Below are 19485 nucleotides of genomic sequence, written 5' to 3' on the forward strand. Positions count from 1 at the left end.
TTGAAATCGCCGAGCTCTTGTCTTACTCACGCGTCGAAGTCTCCGGTGGGAGCGGCGTTATCATTTTGCTACGACACTGCTGCGACCTCCGATTCTTCTTTGAGCCTTAATTGGTCGAACCAAATTATACTAGAAGTATCGTAGTTATCTTTCTGCTAACTGTACGATTTTTATGTTCCCTTCGAATCAAAGCGTTGATGAATTATTAATGAACGCTAGAGCGCAAGTAACGCGATAAGAATATTTATTCATTTTAAATGGGTACGAAAATTCTTTCTCATATCAGGCAGCTGGCTAGTTGAAAATTGGCCTTGACTGTGCATTGTTCAATGAACAGATTAGTACATTAATGGCTAGACTGTGGGCTTTACGCAGCTACGACGAAAATAAGTGGGAAAACAGTAAATGTACTTATAATTTATTAAAATTACGGAAAGGAGAAATAAATGTCTATGCAGTTTTCGTTTCTTTTATAACTATGCATTTGATGTACTGGAGTGGAAATCTAAGAAATTATACGGCAAATTTTGTGATTATTAAGACACGTACTAAATGAGCTCATAAAATTTGCAGCATAATCGTCGAACTGTAATTGTTGCAATAATAAATAATTAAAGCACAATTCAGGGTGTTATAACTAGGGATGGGATCAAGTACCTAGCAAACAGATTCAAACTTTGATTGAATAAATTAATTCAAACTCTCTATAAGTACTTCGAAAAACAGAAATAGTACTCCTAAGTATTACTAGTATACGTATCTAAGTATTACAAGTACTTTGGTAAACGAAAATAATACTTGCAAGTATATTCGAAACTTTTATGAATATCGTACCGAAAATACTGTGATTTTTCTAGTCATTATTTTTTTACCTTTAAAATTAATTATGTTGTCCTCTAATGCATAATTTAATTCAACATCTATCGGAAATATTATTCTTAAATAGTTACGAATTTAATAAAGAAAGTGCTTAAAACCTACTATGCAGTTCTGATTTCCAAGATTCGAGTACTACTTGTGAAAGATTCGATTCCTTTCAACATCGAAGTACTTATAAATATCTTTTCGAAACTTGTAAGTACTCATTCCGAGGTTCGATGTCAGTTTGTATAAAATGAATACTTTTCCCATGAAACCCATGAAATGAAACTTGGTTATTGAAATTGACTCGGATTCGTGAGTACATATTGAACTTGATCCCATCCCTAGTTATAACTTCCGTTAATCAACAAATCAGTGGACGAATACGTAATAAATGCGCAAGTTTAACAATTCTAAACTGCTCAATTCGTTTGAAGAGCAATATTACAGAAATTGACCGAAAGAAATGCAACGAACGAATATCTACAGATACATTATATTACTTTTACGCAAATTCGCCTATTCGAAGAAAACTCCGTTGACAATAGAGCATTGTCGGAGCAAGATCCTCGATCCCTGCACAACCGTGAACGAAGTGCGCGACCCAGGCGATCGGATACCGATCGAAAGCGATTTTTTCGGCGGTAATCAGTCGTTTCTCATCGCTGCGGGCCGTTCGCAAAGGAATCGGAACAAATTGGTTCCCGGAGCGTAAGGCTGTCCGTGTCGCAACAAGGTAGCCCGAAGCGGTCCGAGGCGGGTGGACGATCGATGGTCACGAGTAATGGAGGAGCAGAGGATCGGGGATTGCGGGGAAAAAAATAAAGGGGAAATGTTGGTGGAAGCGTTGCGTTGCGCCGATTGAAAATCGGTGGAAGAAAAGTTGAAGTTGACTTGGCGCAGCTTGGCGATTCCCACGAGGAAGAGACGCGGCGAAAAAGTAAAGTGGCGTGAAGCAAAGCCGGCCGACAAAGCTCGGCCTGGCCGCAGAAGAAACCGAATGAGCGGCAAAGAGCGTCGGGTTAGGCTGAACGGAAAGGATGAAGATGAAGAACGGCGGTGCGTGAAGATCTCCTGCTGTCAGTCGGTGGTCAACCGTCTCGGTGGAAGGACGTGGTTGCCGCTTTCTGCTTCGCATCGCCTTGCCTCGCCTCGCTTCGTGTTCTCGCCGAGCCGTGCTCGTCCTCTTCGAACCAACCGAACGGAAACTCGTTGTCAGCCTCTCTGTCATCGCCGGCAAACATCCTCCACTCATCGACTTGCGAAAACGGTGCGGAAAGCCCGACCTTGAGCTGTTTGACGTTGACTTCGGGATGTCGAGACGTTGACAGTGAGCCTGGCCAAGAGGACGTTGACAGTGAGCCTGGCCAAGAGGACGTTCACACCTGGACCCAGAAGATCACCGAGGGAACGCGAACTGTCAGCGGAGAATAATCGACCCCGTGGAAAGTGACTATGATCGAGGACAGGAGTCCGAATCGGAACCATTTAAAACTGGTCTGAAAGAAGCGGACTGGTTCTCTTTATGGGTCACCGCGTTAAATGCTACGAAACAAGGAATGCCTGTCGCGTATGAATATATTGGGAGCTGCGCTTAACGGGACCGTTCCGGCCACTGAAAAATTTAGCGCTGCTAGCCGTGACCTTGAGTACCGGCGACATGGAAACATAGTTGGAGGCGCGCCGCGATCGCGGATCCGCAATTCCGCTGGTGGAATTTCGATTCTCAACTTGTTTCTGTTGTTTTTGGGAGATCGAGTGTAAAATACTTATTGACTCTTTTCGGTGACTTTGAACTGGTGTAGCCTTGTGAGTTCGGAACATTTAGACACGTTCAGGAAGAATTGGTTCGACTTTCGTTCGGTTTAGGCTGGTTCTTGGACAGTCGATTGGTCGGGATTGTACAATTGATCGTGAAGCTACACGATGATCGAGACTCAAGTTGTCTGAGACTCGAAGACATTTAGAAGATTTTTCTCGGAGAAGGAAGATTGTGAGAGAAGAAGAATCATCGACGAAAGATGGCTTCTATGTGTGGCAGTACGAAAAGTTACCCGGCGTTGAACACCGGCAGCTATTACAGGCCAGGTGCTTACCCGTATCAGGTCGGTGCGATAATTATGTGCATGATTCTTCCACAGTTATATTGGAATACGAATATTTCAGTCGTCTACACTCGCGAAGTTCCAATTGATTGTTGTGTCTAAAATTCTGTATTAAATAATGCAACGTTATTTTGCACGAATTAAATTCAGAAGAACCTAAATTAAGTAGATCATTATTCTCTTCGTTAATAGATTCGTGGGACGATCATAAGAGTAGAGTCTCAGAAAAGTTTATTATGTCATATCTTATTGTTTCCTGCTGAGATGATATTGGATAAGATAAATCGTTGTAACAGTATCTAAATGCGTCGTAATTATAACCCTAATTATTTATTTGATGTTTAATACATCGCTGTTGATTAAAATGGGAAGTCGTATGTCTGAACTAATCCATACAGCGACTCCCACTAATATTCGAACACTCTTAAAAAGACAACAACTTTTTTAGAACAATCAGTTAGCTGCACAATTTGACAAATATTTTCGAAAAAAATTGCGGAGGAAGATGTATCTCGAGAATTAATATTATTAATCACTGTAATTGTGAGCTTAATAACTCTGCTTGTTCTATTTCGAATTTCTTTTCGATCGATTCATTAAAATTCCGGAATTCGAATTAGAATTCACCTGTTACACAATGTTCGATCGGCCGGTTAAATGAATCGCACGTCGGGAGTCCAGGAAAGATTATTGCACTCGTTAGCTTCCCAGTCCGGATATTCGGATGCTTACACTTCGACTCCGTTATGATCTGTAACCGGAAATCATTCTGACGTGGTCGACGGCGAACGCATTAAGCTTACGAACAAGGAACACCAGTGAATATATTGAGGGAAAACCCGTTTTATGGCCGGCACGCACGACACGGGTAAAATAACATGAATAATGGAGGGATCAATTGTCTAGTCCGCCGCTTTGGAACCTCTTCCGATGAAAATTCTAACGTTGGAATACTAATTTCAATGAATACGGCGCATAATCGAACACCTCTCCAGCGCTTCGAGGTTCATCAAATATTCACTCGAGATAACATCGCACAAGTATTACCTCTATTTATTAAACGAATTCCATGTTTATCTAACCGTGGTTATTGAACTGGTCTTACCAGAAGCAATTACATAATGACCAGGCTGCGGATATTATGCAAAGTTCTCTGCATTATTTGCTGGAAACAGGAACTGATCAGAAATATCTTCCCTCTAATATCTTTAATCAATCAATTGATAAATGTATGAAATGTATGAAACACCTGAATCGAAGCGAGGACAAAATCAGGAACGTCCTCCTCTCTTCTTTAGATCCATCGATATACATATTATGAACTACAGTAAAGCAGGGACCCTAACTGTTACAACCAAAAAGAAAAAAAGTCATGGAATAACAAGTATTTCATCGACTAAAATCGTATTGGTTACAAATAAGGATTATAAGTAACCGAAAATTTGTTCTCTTGTTGGTAAATGTTATCGTTAAGAGAAATTCATTTCGATCACTTATAACAGTTATCAATGAGAGAAGTTCATTTCGTTCGCTCATAACAGTTATTGATGAAGGTTTGTAATAGATATTATTAAATAGTACAACTTTCAAATGGTAGACAATCAATTATTTCATAAATTTTTCATTCATACAATTAATTGCTACAATCAAAATTTAATGTGACAAACATGAGCTTTCCCAAATTTTCTCCCGACAAATTACATCGCAAATCATCTAGCGTTAATTTTAGAACAGAAAAGCCGAGCTGCGGGCACAACGTGAATTATGCACGTCAGTTTTGATAAATACATGAGTCTATATTTCTGATTTTCCCAGTAATCTATAATATTTTCGTCTGAAACAAACAGATTTTGCGTGGTACTTATGGTCTGTTGATTCGTCTTGTTGTACAAAACCTACTCAATGAGTTTCACAGGCTTGATCCATCCGAAAAAAGAATAGACAACTCAATAATTAAATAAGCAACCGAAATGAATTTTCTCATCAATAATTATTATGAACAAATGAAAAGAAATTCGATCATCGATAACTGTTATGAGTGATCGAAATGAACTTCTCTCATTGGTAACTTATGAGCGATCGAAATAAACCCTCATCGACAACTGCGTTGAGCAATCGAAACAATTTTTCTTCATCGACAACAGTTACCGAGGAGGATCCAATTTTTTGGACACTAATAACTGTTATTTGCAACCAAAAAGTATAAAAATCGATATTTTTTTAATCATTTTGATCTTCGAATTTTTTTCTTTATATTTTGTGTACATTGTCTTAAATGTCAATAATAATCAACTTTTTATTAATGATTTTTATTTTATAATAACTGTTATTTTTGGTCCCTGCTGTAAAGTGTTGTTGTATCACGGTTCATGTATAAACATGAAAATTTGCGAAGAGTTTCATTCTATTTCCAACCTGACATAATAAAACCTTTCAGAAGGGTAATCGTGGGCGTTCATAATTGAAGAGATTTTTGCAATCGAAACTTCTAAACTAGTCGAAGACATAGGAAGTCGTAAATACCAGTTATCATGCAAGTTGATATAATTGATTGGTTGTTGGAATCCATGTAGCCGAAGTATGTGTTTCAGCGTAATGGCAGCCATTACTTCGAGCTCGGAACATCTTTACGTTACTAACGAATACGTATTGGCATAAAATGGTGTTGTATTACTTTGCAATTTATGCAATCGTGATGCGTCACGATATCACTTCTGGTTTCTGTTGGCAGAGGAAATTGCGCGAAGATAGCAAACAAGTCGTAAACGTCGGACCATGAGCTGAAGTTAACTAAAAACGGAAGCTGTTCGATCCTTGCCATCCTCTATGATTTATGTCTTATTAATTCACGATGAGTATGTAGATCGTCGTGGTTTAAATAACAGTAATCTGCGCATGACTCCATCAAGTGTCACATTTAACCAATAACATCCTCGCTTTAATGTTATTAAGTCTCTGGATTTTGCTACAAAAATAGATTTTATTCTCGTTTCGTACGATTGAATGAGACAAGTTATTATTTTGTATGAAGATCCACAATCTAATTGTTCGATAAGGAAAGAGATTGAAGCGTGTGAATAATGAAATGATTGTTCTTCGACATGGTCGTCTACATGTTCGTAAAATAGCGGTAAATTTTCCGCAAGGGTGAAATTATAATGCGAATGTAAATACTTTTCGATACATGCAAGATAAGACGGTGGTTCGACAAGATCGACATGCCCGTCGACAATGAGAGTGACGAGTTAACGGGATCGCGCTCGTTCCCACTCGTCTTTTTCCACAAAGCTCGTTAAAGTTTTCTCGATTCGTACTCCACTTCGAGTTTCCCGTTATTAGCGGCCGGACTGCACAATGGAGATTCCGTGGACGGCGAACAACGAAAGTGAGAAAACAGGAGGAGAAGTTCCCGCGAGATAAGCGGCGATTTACATTGATAGCAGATCTCGCGGGCGAGAATGCTTTCAGTGTCAGAGGTCTGGTAAAAAGTCCACGAACAATATAAGCGTTAACGGCGATTGTAATGCGAAACAAGCTGAGAAAAAAGCAGAGCGGAGAAGTTTGAAAAAATACAAAACTAGAACGCGTGTCTCAAAATACGTATAAAAATAACTTCCGGTTTTTCGCAGTACAATTGGGAATTTGTAAATGGAAGCTACTCAGCAATTTCCCACCTGATTTCCGGTAGAAGCGAGAATGCTTTCGGTGTCAGAGGTCTGGTAAAAAGTCCACGAACAATATAAGCGTTAACGACGATTGTAATGCCAAACGAGCTGAGAAAGAAGCGGAGCGGAGAAGTTTGAAAAATACAAAACTAGAACGTGTATCACAAAATACGTATAAAAATAGTTTTTTGCAGTAGAAGTGAGAATTTGTAAATGGAAGCTACTCAGCAATTTCCCATCTGATTTCCGGTTAGAAAACGCAGAAACGGACGGGAGTCGCGGTGCGTATGTATCTCTGTTTATAATAATATTAAATTATAGAATCGAGCGGTGTCCCATGATCCGCGGCGACCATGAATTCCGCCATCTCGGTGGTCCAAGGTAGTACAAGGGCCACATCATTTCTTTCGATATACGTAATTAAATGCGTCGCCGTCTCCTTGGTATAAAACAATATGAAACGGTGGGACCACACGGATACCGAGTGTCTGCATCACGGAAACCTTGGCCTTGTCTTGCATGAAAGCGTTACATAAGTTCGCCTCGCTCGGCATCGCGTGAAGATGACGATCCCCCATTCTTTGGCTTTCTTCTGTCTTCCTCCCTCCCCCCCCCCTCTCTGTTCCTTTCTTTCCTTTTTACCATCTCCCTTTCTCTACCTACGACTGTCCCGGCTCCTTCCCTTGCTACTTCGATCCCTTATCCGCTAACCCACGTCTTCCCCGTCGTGATTCTATGGGACCTTAAAACAGGAATACGCTCGGACTTAGGAGGACGTAAAAGGTCGAGACGGCTATTCTAACCGGAGAGGAAGAAGATATGCGGACGCTCACCGTTGGAAATGTTATTCCATATTATGCAGCGCGCCAGAACTCGTCAAATATATTTCATAATGGATAGAAAACCGGACGAACTTTATGCTGCTGCCACCGCGTAACGCGAATCTCAGACCTGATGGCTCTTCCTCTTGATTTATGTTAGGTCGTTCGGACACAGTAATTTCGTTTTTCGTGTAATGATGACATTGCTTCTATTTGTTATTACTAGACTGCGGAACTTTATGCAAAATGGAAAATGTTTGCATTGATTGCAGGACACAGAAGCCAAATAAAATATTGTATTCTTCTTTTAATTATCCTATTAAGCTGAAACTAATATATTGATGTCCTTAAATGTTTTTAACATGTCCACTGCTTTAAATTACATTTAGCCAGTTTTGTCATAAATGCATAAAATCCGCAGTCTAGTTATTATTTTTGCAGACAAATTTTTTAGAAAGTGGAATGAAATAAATCTGTAAGTGTCCATAAGTGTACGTTGATATTTCGATTAGTACTGTTAAAATTTGAAATTATTAGATCTTTCGGAAAGTAAAGAAAAAAGAAGGATTGTATAATTACTGCCACAGAAAGTATACGAACACAGTTTGTGCAAACAATTTTTCTATCGTGTTATAAGAGAGTCTGCTGTATCCATATTAGAAGATTTAACGTGAATTTTTTCATATCATACCAAAATTTTGCATAACGATCAAGAGTCCAGTTATGTATAAAAATTAAAGAACGTCGTACCTATTGGTGTTAAAAACGGAAAAACACTTCTATTTGGCAGCTGCGTGCAGCCAGCTAATGAGGATCATTTTTATTTGATCAAGTCGACTCATTAAGCAGCGAGATCATTGAAGGAACGGATCGATGTCGAGATAATGATGGACGCTTTGCCGCGGCAAATCGCGGAACGCCGGATAAAGATCCGCGAATTTAAAACGCGTTGTGCAACCCGAGACAAGACTGATCGCGGCGCAATGCGAAACGGTCGTTACCATAAAATGGCCGTCCCGTGTTCATAGTAGTTCGTACTTACTTCGCGCAATGTGTACTTCAATTTTGAACCGTGCTTTGTTCCCTCACGCGCGGCGCGGACGTTCGCCGACACGATATTCCGTTAAAATCACAGGCTGGCTGCGAATGGGTAGAGCAACCACGCGCAATTAAAATCTGTAATGCAATTAAGCGTTTTCCCCCACCTGGTATCAGGATGAGCCGCGTTGTTTCTGCGTGTCATCCCGGTCAAAGACATGCGAGCACCTCACCTTGCGATGTCCATTGACCCTACAGGAACAGATGCTCTATTGTTCCATGCTTTAACGTATTCCTCGCCGGTGATTCCAGCATTTACGAAAGAATAGCGTTCCGACCGCGATATAAACACAGAAACACGAACATGATTATTTTCTAAGAAAACCGTTTCACGTGGAAAACATTCTGGAAACGTGTAATTGTCTATATCGAACGCATCCAACGCAAACAATAATCTTATTTCAGGATAAATAATAGTGGCTCTTTTTTTGTATCTGTTAACTCGTCATTTCATCACACTTTATGCTGGTCGTAATTTTCGTTCCTCTGCTCTTTACTCTCATCTCTTGTCAGCAACGCTATAGTATGAAATGACGATAAAAATGATTTTAACGTACAGCAAAGATAAAGTAATATTTCATAATTAATAATTATATCTAGAAATGTGGATTTTATACATCTATAACCAGACAGCTGGTCTTCATGCAAAATAACAATTTTCGACCTGAATTGCAATGAACTGAAGTGAAATAAAATATTATTTTCTTTGTTAATACGCTTAACACTTACATAAAACTTACATAAAATGGAGAACACTGAAAGCATTTTGCATAAAAACCCGCAGTATAATCGTATTAGTTGTAACGTTAGGAGATAAGATTAAAGAAATGAAAATACAAACGAGTCAATAAAACCCCGAAACGAAGCAAATTGACTGCTAATAGAAGCAACCTTCCAGTCGAACCAAATTTTTCCCAGCTTTGAAAAGATAATCTCCGCGTATTCCGAGTTGCATAAACATGAGATCTCAGTGGCACTCTTGGTGGCAAAACCCTAAGGAGCATGTAAGCCCGATTTGCCTGGGTAATGAAAGTATCATACAGCGTTCGCCGTCGAGATCTCAGCCCAGATAGCACAGAGACGTTTTAAGGACGTCAGTTGTTGGACATTCAAAACGTCATTTCAAACGAAAGACATTTTATCTTAGACGTTAAAACGGCTTTTGAGGACGTAAGACTTTCAAACCTAAAATGGACATAGAAAGGACGTCTTGGGGACGTCACGTGTGCTATCTGGGAGGTTATATGGTCCCTCTTCCTCGTTGGGAAGAAGCATCCCGATAGCGAGGGCTGATTAATGTTATAATCTCTAAGATCGTCAGGGGAGAGGGAATTTATGGTGTACCTGACGTTGCTGGTTACCTGCTCGAACGACGCTGGGAGAGAGACGCGGAACTCGGTGTCCCCTCGAACAGTTTCACGGGTGCATGGTGCGGCGTCGCGCGTCGCGACGCGATGGGGACGCGGCTTGACAAAGGTGAAAAATCAGCCGGGGGGATTATGGTCATTACTCTCGCGCGATGCCCGGGTCTGATGGCGATTTGTCTGGTAGGCGCATTCCTGCGGCCTCCCGGGATCGACAAAAGGACGAGGATCCGTCCCTTCTGTGGCCAGCGCAGAGCGGAGCTTTGTGCTCCTCGCCGGCTGGCTCGTTCGTTTCTAAATGATTATCGGAGGTACGCTTATCGATGTATCGATAAATCATAGCCTCTGCCCCGTCCGATTGTCGATCCCGTTGGCGAAGATCCCCTCCCGTGCTCGCAGAACCCGTGCTCGTGTCAGCCTGTAATTACTTCGGCTGTCGGCCCGTGTGATACCTTGAGGACAATCATGCCAGCCCGATCAAGGTCCCTGACATTGTCGCGTGAATCAGATATCGTTACGCCTCCTGACACTTTCGTGGGAGCTTCGTTAGATGTCAGCCGGATCAAAATGATTCTAGTAAGCTCGTAGGTAAACAACTCGTAGATCCGACTTCGATTTTGATAATCTTTTGTGAGACGATGGTAGGGTAAGATTGCTGAAGTCGTACCACTTGAATTTTGAACGGACTACGGCGACAACAGCACATACAACGACAATCAAATATACATCTGAGTCAACCAAGTTGCTTTACGTATTATTGTCTGGCATAAACCAGCCTCATTATGTCTTTAAAACTATTGAGTAACTGCACCTAATATTTTGCAGACATCATCAGGGATCCATAAAACATCGTCTCACAAAAAAATTATCAAAATCGAAGTTGGACACTTGGGGTCCTTCCCTTGTAAGATGACAGTGGAAAAATGCTATAGTTATATCCAGAGTGACGTCACGAAGCTATAACGTAGTTTAAGCACCCAGATGAGAGACGATCACAGGTGGGGAAAGAAGGTGTGGTTAGGTCAGGTACATGCAACGTTACCAGATCAAAGAACATCTAAAATCACAGTGTGGAAAATGCTATAGTTAGAACCTGAGTGACGTCACAAAGCTATAGTGTAGTCTATCCCTCCCAGATGAGACGGGACAGTGTGGCTCCTTGAATAAACATAGCCATTCACGGTCGTAAAGGAAAGAAGAATGAAAAATAGAAGTTCATTGTAAATGTTCCTGAAATAGTAACGTATAATCGTGCCAGTCCGCTCAAGGTCCCTGACCTTGTCGGGTGAATCAGACGTCGATAGGTTCTAGGATCGCTGCGTGCACAAGATCAACAAGGATCTAGTCCAGCCAGAGGATCCCACGGTTTTGCATCGGTTGCTCGGGCCGCCGACGATTGCGCCTCGCGATCCTTAGAAAAGTCGATCGTTTCGCAACGTGATAACCGGACAGTGTTAGTGGAATGCTTTGTCAGCCTTGGACGATCGAACGGTTTGCTCTCCAGGGACGTTCTACGTGGTTCGACTGCTACACTGCCGATGGAATTAACCCCTTAGCACTCGATTGGTGACTCTGAATGGAAATGTTCTAGATCGGAAGAAATATTTCATTCTCGAGTGCAAAGGATTAAAATCGGAACACACCATTATTCGAGAGTTTTGCTAATGATCGTGTTGTTACATCGCAGCATCTGGCACGTATGGAATACAACCTATTTCTTAATGGAGGAGTACCGGTTGCGAGTCGGTGTACTCTTACAAAAAGATATTAACACTTTCACTAACATCTGATGCGCCGGTCACTGTACCCATTTCTAGAGTACCCTGTAATGTTTAATCCATTAAATGAGTAAAAAAAGAATGAACGACAGCTGTGAGACGCAGCAGGTCCGCTGTCAATCAGTGGTCAAGATATTCGCGACACGTCTAAGCGTCATCGAGAACGCGGTCAGACGGGCAGGTGTTGCTCCAGTTGCTAACCCGAACGTCACTCGACGATAGCGTTGTTGGTCGAAACAACAACGCGGAACGCTCGAAAATGTCCTCCGTCAGGAAGTTCGGCTGATAAACCGGAGCAGTGGAGCCTGACTGATTCACTGGCTGGAATTCCCGATGCGCCGTGGGTTCCACAGCTTCCCTCGTATCTTACTACGGCTGGATTCATTTGGTATTCCAGCCGAAGTATGCCAGTGAAATAACAGTACCTGCCAGAGCGGCGAGCGAAGGAGAACCGTAGAACGGTCCACCGCTGGTGGTCCTAGCTGCCAGCTAGGTCAGTGCCATCTCGGATTTAGTGTCACTCAGCTAGGTATTTGATTTATGTTTGAGAATGACGTAGCTTAGATAAGGCTCGAGCACGACGCATCAAGAAAAGATATCGAGGATGAGATTTTGGAATGTTGGAAAATAAGAGGGGCCAGGAATGGTGCAGGTATAGGACGAAAGAGATAAAGAATGGGTAAACGGAAGGATGACGCCCGAGGAAGCAAAGTGAAAATGGTTGGAGGGCGGGTAAACAACGCGACGTTGAAACGTAGTCGACGTAATGGCCACGGAACCGGGAGATGAACGACGGCATTGTTATCACGGCTTTAATCAGGCTCTTTGTTAACGTTCCCCGCGTGCACGCGTCGCGAAAGGACACAGTCAGACTTCCTCCGAGGAAAACTCGTGGAGCGTTCCATGATATTCGAGAATTGCGCACGAGATCACCGACACGGACGGCCCGGTTGTCGCGTGTGCGTGACTTCGCTTGGTCCATGGTTGCCGGTCCCCGTCACGCGACCGTGATCTTCTTGTTACCGATCGTATCGTTCTCTACCGAGGCAGTAATTTGAATTTTGACGATGCAAAATATCTTTTCTCGTCACATGTTGTAAGTAATTCTTATGACTGCGTTGAGTTTCATTTTCATGTAAAATAAAAATTATCTATTCGAAAAAAGTACAGAGTAAAGTAAAATGTAGATGAAAATAATGTAATATTTCTTTTTTACTTAGGATATAGCCACAAGTGTCTCTTTTAAAAAATTTTCAAAATTGACGAATTAAAATTATTTGAAGTGAACGCTATATTAAGCTGCCTAGCCTTCTTAGATTAGTTCAAAGTTATATTAACTTTAAAATAATAAAGTAATATAACAATAATACAGAGTAATATAGCTTGAAAATAGAAGATCCTAGAAAAAAATCGTTTGTATTGGTCAACTAGTTGTTCTTTTCTGGAAACACCGAATAATTGACTTTTGGCCACTGCATCGGCCTCTTTTTCCCACTGTGCGTCGTGGGAGCAGAGTTGGGCATTAATCGATTAATTGATCAATCATGATTGATTGATTAATGTGTACGATCAAAAAAAAGAGATCATCGAAAAATCGACGATTGGATCAATCGATTGATGAAGTTAATCGTCAATCGTTGGTTAAAAAAATAAATCATCGAAAAAAAGACATAAAAGCACATAAACAGAGTTTGTATTGTACATTATAGACCAAATGACAATACACCTAAATTCAGTTTACATTTTTTCGGTATTCATACAGTTTTGATTCCATATTTCATTTCGAAATTTCAGCAGTTAATCATTAATCAATTATCCAATTGACGATTAATAATTGTTAATCGCAACTAACGACTAAAGTAGAAATTTAATCGTTAACCGCAATTAACGACTAAACTAGGAGATTAATTGTTAATTGCAATTAACGATTGAAGTAGAAATTTAGTCGTCAATCGTTGATTAAATTTTTGCCCAACTCTGCGTGAGAGATCGCGAGAGTCGCAGTCGCGCAGGTCGGCGTCGAGCCGAGCGGTCGCCGTTGATCGAGCGTGAATGGGCGATCGTGGATCGCGTGTGCGCGAAGATCAAGATCGTGACCGCATACCTGCGTAACGATCAATGCCGATTTCAGTGTTCGAGGTCGCTTACGCGGGTCCCGTGGTGGATCGCGTGGAAAATTGGCAAGCATCTCTTGTACACACTCTGGCATACCGTCGAATACGATCGTACATAGTGCCCGCGCGATTTCCTTTATTTTGCTCGGCCAGGATCGGCTCTGCAAGGATTCTCGAAAGAATGCGCGCGATGTGTAACGCGGAACCGAGCTTCGGGTCGGCACACTTTATGCGGCCGCCCTTTTCCTTTTTCAGCATTTTTTCTTCGTTCCCGATCGATAAATTCTCGCGCGGCCATAGTGCTGCCACCTCGGAACGATTAACCAGCGAAAATAAAATAGCGTTAACGATCCCTATCGACGCAAAAACGCGAACGCAAACGGGGATGGCTTTCCTTTTTGTCTAGCCCCGGCCACCATAATGGCGGACAGTTAGGTTCAACGGACCCGGATTATGATTGTCTGTGACTCGTATGTGGCCATGTATGCTCGCGCTCGCTCACTATTCCGAAAGTCACGATCAACGGGTTCGTCCCCGGCATCGATGGAGCTCAATTATATTTCTGGGAGATCGATCCGAGATTACAATGATTACTGGGAATGAGTCATTTCTAACGAAGCTCGGCATCGGTATCTAGGACTCCGCTGTAATGTACGTGCTCGAGCACAGAGCTGTGACTCGAACATAATCGTTTCGCGCGTTTAATAGAAACATTCTCAACAGCACGGCGACGGTGTGTTCCAAACAACGTCGTTATTACCACGATTACAATATTTTCCTACCCGTTAGGCTCGTTCGTCCCTTCCGAACGATTACGATCGAGATTGCTTGGATCACGGAGAGGCATAATGCACGAACGCGCAAAGACAAAGCAGCGCACCTGGCGAAAACACAACATAATCGTTGCTTAATTGCACAGGTGCTATTCTTACTCCCGGAATTAGTTAGCAGGAGGGAAGTTCATTCGTTAATTAATCAATTGACGTCTATGTTTTCGAAAAACGGACTGTGGGTCGTGATCTCTGTTCTTGAAATCGCAAGGTGTTTTTCCTATTCGAACCCATCGTCATTATTACCGCGATCACAATATTTACCTCCCTGTTAGGCTCGTTTTCCCCTTCCTAACGATTACGATCGAGATTGCTTGGATCACGGAGAGGCATAATTCACGAACGCACGAAGACAACGCAACATAATCGTTGTTTAATTGCATAGACGCTATTCTTAGCCGCGGAATTAGTTAGCAGGAGGGAAGTTCGTTTGTTGATTAATCAATTGATGTCGATTTTTTCGAAAAAACGGATCACTGTGCATCGTGATCTCTGTTCTTGAAATCGCAAGGTGTTCTTCCCATTCGAGCCCATCGGAAAGACTCGGCCGGGATCGTTAGGTGTAGTCGCAACTTAATACGATCGCGGTAACCATGACACGAGACCGTCCCGGACCGGCTCCTAACCGCCTCGACTTGAGTTAGTGGCGTCTCTATTGTAAGTAAAGCAAAGAGGCGGCGCGACGCGGGATCTCCGCCTCTTCATGATTTACCACGAACCGGAAGGCAACGAGACTGCGGAGACTCGTGATGTACCATGCTGGATTGACCTTCTCGGTCTCTCAGGACCTCACGGCTCTCCTTCGGATCCAGCATTTCCAGCCCGGGCCGCCTAGAAACCACAGGATAAGCGGCGTCGTCGTCGGCATCTTTGTTACAGTTACATTCGCCGTATGCTTTATTGTTCGAGCAGCGATGCGCGTCCTGCACGTCCTCGCGGAGCTAATTTCCTAGTTTCCACTAAGTGCCGCATTTACATAGAATCGGGTATTGGGTCCGTGGAATCCATTAGAAAAATTGTTATCCCTTTGTTTCCTAAGCATCCTCGGAATTCCTTAATAGCTCCAATGAATTCCTCTTTTAATTGCGGTTCTCCGCACCACGGCGATCCATTGCGAGCACGAAAAAAACGGTTATTTACAAACGTGTGGACAAGCACCATCGGTTCGTTGGTTTCAAGGTTTAATAAAGGTTATAATTACTATTATATGTACTGCTATTATACATATATGTATAATAGTCTATACATACATACATATGTATAGTATTGTAATAATTAGACAGCGGCTCTTGATGCAAAATAAAAATTTTTTAACTGAATCGCAACAATCTGCAGTGTATTAGAAATTCATCTACTTTCTTAATATGTTTGATAGGTTCAAAATAATATAACAGCTTTAGTAAATTCTTCTAATATTTTTATTTTAATATTTTAAATTACACCTACACATTTTAAAATCCGCTGTCTAGTAATAATGTTATAATAGACTGCTGATCTTTTTATGCAGTATAAGAATATCCTGCATTGATTGTGGGATGCAGGGATAAAATAAATATTGATTTCATCCCCTGATGACTTTGTTACGTTAACACTAAACACACCGAGCAGTAAAGGCGATTAAAATGTTTCACCTTGTAATATAATGACAAGGCTCTGTTTATTTAGATTTTGTGCAACTTTTATTACAATATGTGCTTGGATAAAGAAATTTATCGAATCAATTTCCATGTAAGCAACTTCATAATTTCAATAATTGTGAAATGGAAAATATAAAACCGGTCATTCGACCGGCAGTGGTGGGTTTAGTGTTAAAAACAACATTACAATATTCTTAAATTTTTTTAATCTATTAAGTACTGTTTTATATCTCACCCAATTTCTTCGGCAATGCATGAAGATCCGCATTCTCTTTACATTTACAGTGACTAGAATGTTTTTATCCCCAAAAATGTCGTAAAAGAGAAAAGGAAATTTCTATTTTTGGTATGTCATTTAAAAAGAAACGCGTAACATGCATATTTGTTAGACTTTGTTCAAGATCTTCATGACGAGTGTGGCTCGTTAAAATACGGCAAGGGGTTAATCCCATCGTTTCATTAGTATGTATGACGTCTCGTTCATAAAGTGTAAAATGGGCGAATTATTATCCCAGGACTTTTTACACAATAATTTCCGAGCAGTGTGCGAAGGTTAATAAAACTCGTCAAGGTAGCTCTTGACGGTGCGGTGGAGATAGAGCGGTCAGATGACACAGTACATACTTCGCAAAGGAAACATAAAACGGGCCATAATAATAATAATAATAATCCCGGCCCGTCTCTGTACTTCCTTTATACTTGCTCGCTAAACGACGAGCAACAAAAAAATTCTCGGGTGAAACGTAAACACACATCGGCGAGGAGGACCTGCCAAGGATGCGATCGTCCGTGTTTATCCGTGCCCGTTTATGTTTGCCCATGCTGGGTCGCCGCGTGTGGAACCCGGTTTACACAATCCACGCTCTCCTGCGTACACCGTACCTTCGCGTTCCATTAGACTCGAAACAACCGGGGTCAAGAGAAATTTACGTAACCGATGCCTTAATACTGGCTGCAATTCTCGTTAGGTAACGATTACGCCGAGGTTAGGATAACGGTCCCACGCCTCGGAAAATTTCCCGGTTACGGTGATCGATCGGAGGAGATCGATCGCCCCCCCAGGGATCCGGAAAAATTCCGAATGAAACCCCTGCTTATTGCCCGCCAGTCTATTTCTGCTGAAGGAATTTTCAATTACGTTTAACTCCTTGCCGTATCATTTTCTTTACAGTTACAGCAATTAAAATGTCTATCCCCGAAAATGTCGTAGATGGGAAAAGAATATGTATACTTTTTGTATGGCTACATTTATTTGGATGCTTAAATTATTGATTATATATTGATTGATATTAATCAAATTTTATTTCATTTAAACAGGAACACATAATATTCGGTAGACTTTGTTAAGATCTTCATGACGAGTCTGACTCTTTAAAATACGGCAAGGGGTTAACATGTCTTGGCAACAGCCATAGATTATGAACTATTACAGTTCAGCCATATATTATAAATAGACAGCGGTTTTTGTGCATTATGACTAGACTGCGGTTTTTGTGCATTATGACTAGACTGCGGTTCTTTATGCAAAATCAAGATTTTCTATCTGAATTGCATCAAACTGGGGTGAAATAGAACATTATTTTCTTCTTTAATACATTTATTAGGCTGCAAATAATACAACGGCATTTCTCTATTCTTCCAATGATTTCACTGTTTTAAATTACACCTACTCATTTCTGTCATAAATGCATGAAATCCGTAGTCTAATTATGACAAAAATGAGTAGGTGTAACTGAAAGCATTAAAAACATTAGAAGAATTTCAAAATACTGTTATATTTTTAGTCTATTTGTATTTGTCAACCTATTAAACATATTAAGAAAGAAAATAAATTTCTATTTGACTCCAGTTGGTTGCAAATCGGATAGGAAATGTTCGTTTTGCATAAAGATCCGCTGTCTATCGATAAACACGACACAAACGATCGATAAAGAACATTTATCGGTCGGTTCACGTGATGATTAACGTATCTGTGTCAAGGAATGTTTTATAACGTGGCAATCGAAGATTTCTGCATTTTTTTTTCTCTAAAATCAGGTTACCGGACATGAATTTCGATTCGCGGACATGCCTTAAACCAGTCCCGCGATCTCCCGTTACAATAATTATATCGAAAAAATTCTGTCACTCTGGTCGAGGAAGCCTTGTGCATATAATAACTCTCGCGCCGAACTGTAAAAAGCAATGATATCGCGTGTTCGCGGCTACGCAACGATTTTAATGATTACGCACGGGACCGTTAACAAATGGAGCACACGCGACAGAAATAACCAGAGTACAAGAGAGTTCACTTTCTTCCTCAATGAAATCAAGACTCACGACATTCTGAAAGGTGAGACCGAACGAAACGCGCGCAAAAACACGAAGCATGTGTACACAGAACCTCGAAGACAATGCATACCCCTGTTGGGATCATCGAGACATACTGTTTCGCGGTTACCATTCGCTTCCGACAGATACTGATTATCCTAGGTATGCCGATCTCATGTGATCCTGCTTTTTTGCGGTCAGATCAAACATTTATCAACACGAATACGCACAGTTCTATTCTACATCAACCACAGAGATACACTTTTTAACGATCAATTCATACTAGGTTTATTAGTATTTTTATTACCACGCTTATATTAGCTTACCGAGTTGTCGTTGTTGTTGTTGTATGCGTCAAATCTCGTAATCGAATTTTAAACCACTTCCCGATGAGCTAGAGACTTGAAACTTTAAACATAGCTCAGAACTGTGCGTCTATGAGAAAAAGAAATGTTTATATTAACCGTCACACCTTGCCGCGCGACGCTTAGTAGTACGTGATCGCGTTCAGCGATCCCCACTCCGCGCGCCAGCGCTCCCTACTCCACTACGCGTTCCCACTCCACTGACCCATTTCGCACCGAAGGAGCTCAGTCAGTGTGGTGTTCCGTTCATTCGGTTGCATTTTAGACTCCATCAAGAGACGTCATCTCTCGGAATCATCCCCTCATTCTATCTCGCGTATTTCCATATCTTGCGTTTCTATATCTTACTAATTTGACTGGTTGGTTCAAGCTCTGCTGTTAAAGGATCTCCATTACTAGACTGTGGATCTTTTTGCAAAATAAAAACCGTCTGCATCGACTGCAAGAAATAGAAACCAAATTGGATGTTATTTCTTCCCTTAATGACTTCAATAGAGGAAAAATTATACATTGACATCTCCAAACAAAATTTTCCAA

At 41.3% G+C, this 19485-nt stretch overlaps 1 protein-coding gene across 1 annotated transcript in view; it reads left to right on the forward strand.

Moving 5' to 3' along the window:
* The first annotated feature begins 1890 nt into the window (after positions 1 to 1890).
* Positions 1891 to 19485, forward strand: part of LOC143207041 (uncharacterized) — a 46278-nt gene continuing 28683 nt past the window's right edge. The window contains exon 1 of the mRNA XM_076420047.1: positions 1891 to 2966. Coding sequence (XP_076276162.1) covers positions 2883 to 2966 — 84 coding nt within the window. The 5' untranslated portion in view covers positions 1891 to 2882. The remainder of the gene's footprint in view (positions 2967 to 19485) is intronic.

The sequence above is a fragment of the Lasioglossum baleicum genome, chromosome 3, assembly GCF_051020765.1.
Source record: "Lasioglossum baleicum chromosome 3, iyLasBale1, whole genome shotgun sequence".
NCBI lineage: Eukaryota > Metazoa > Arthropoda > Insecta > Hymenoptera > Halictidae > Lasioglossum > Lasioglossum baleicum.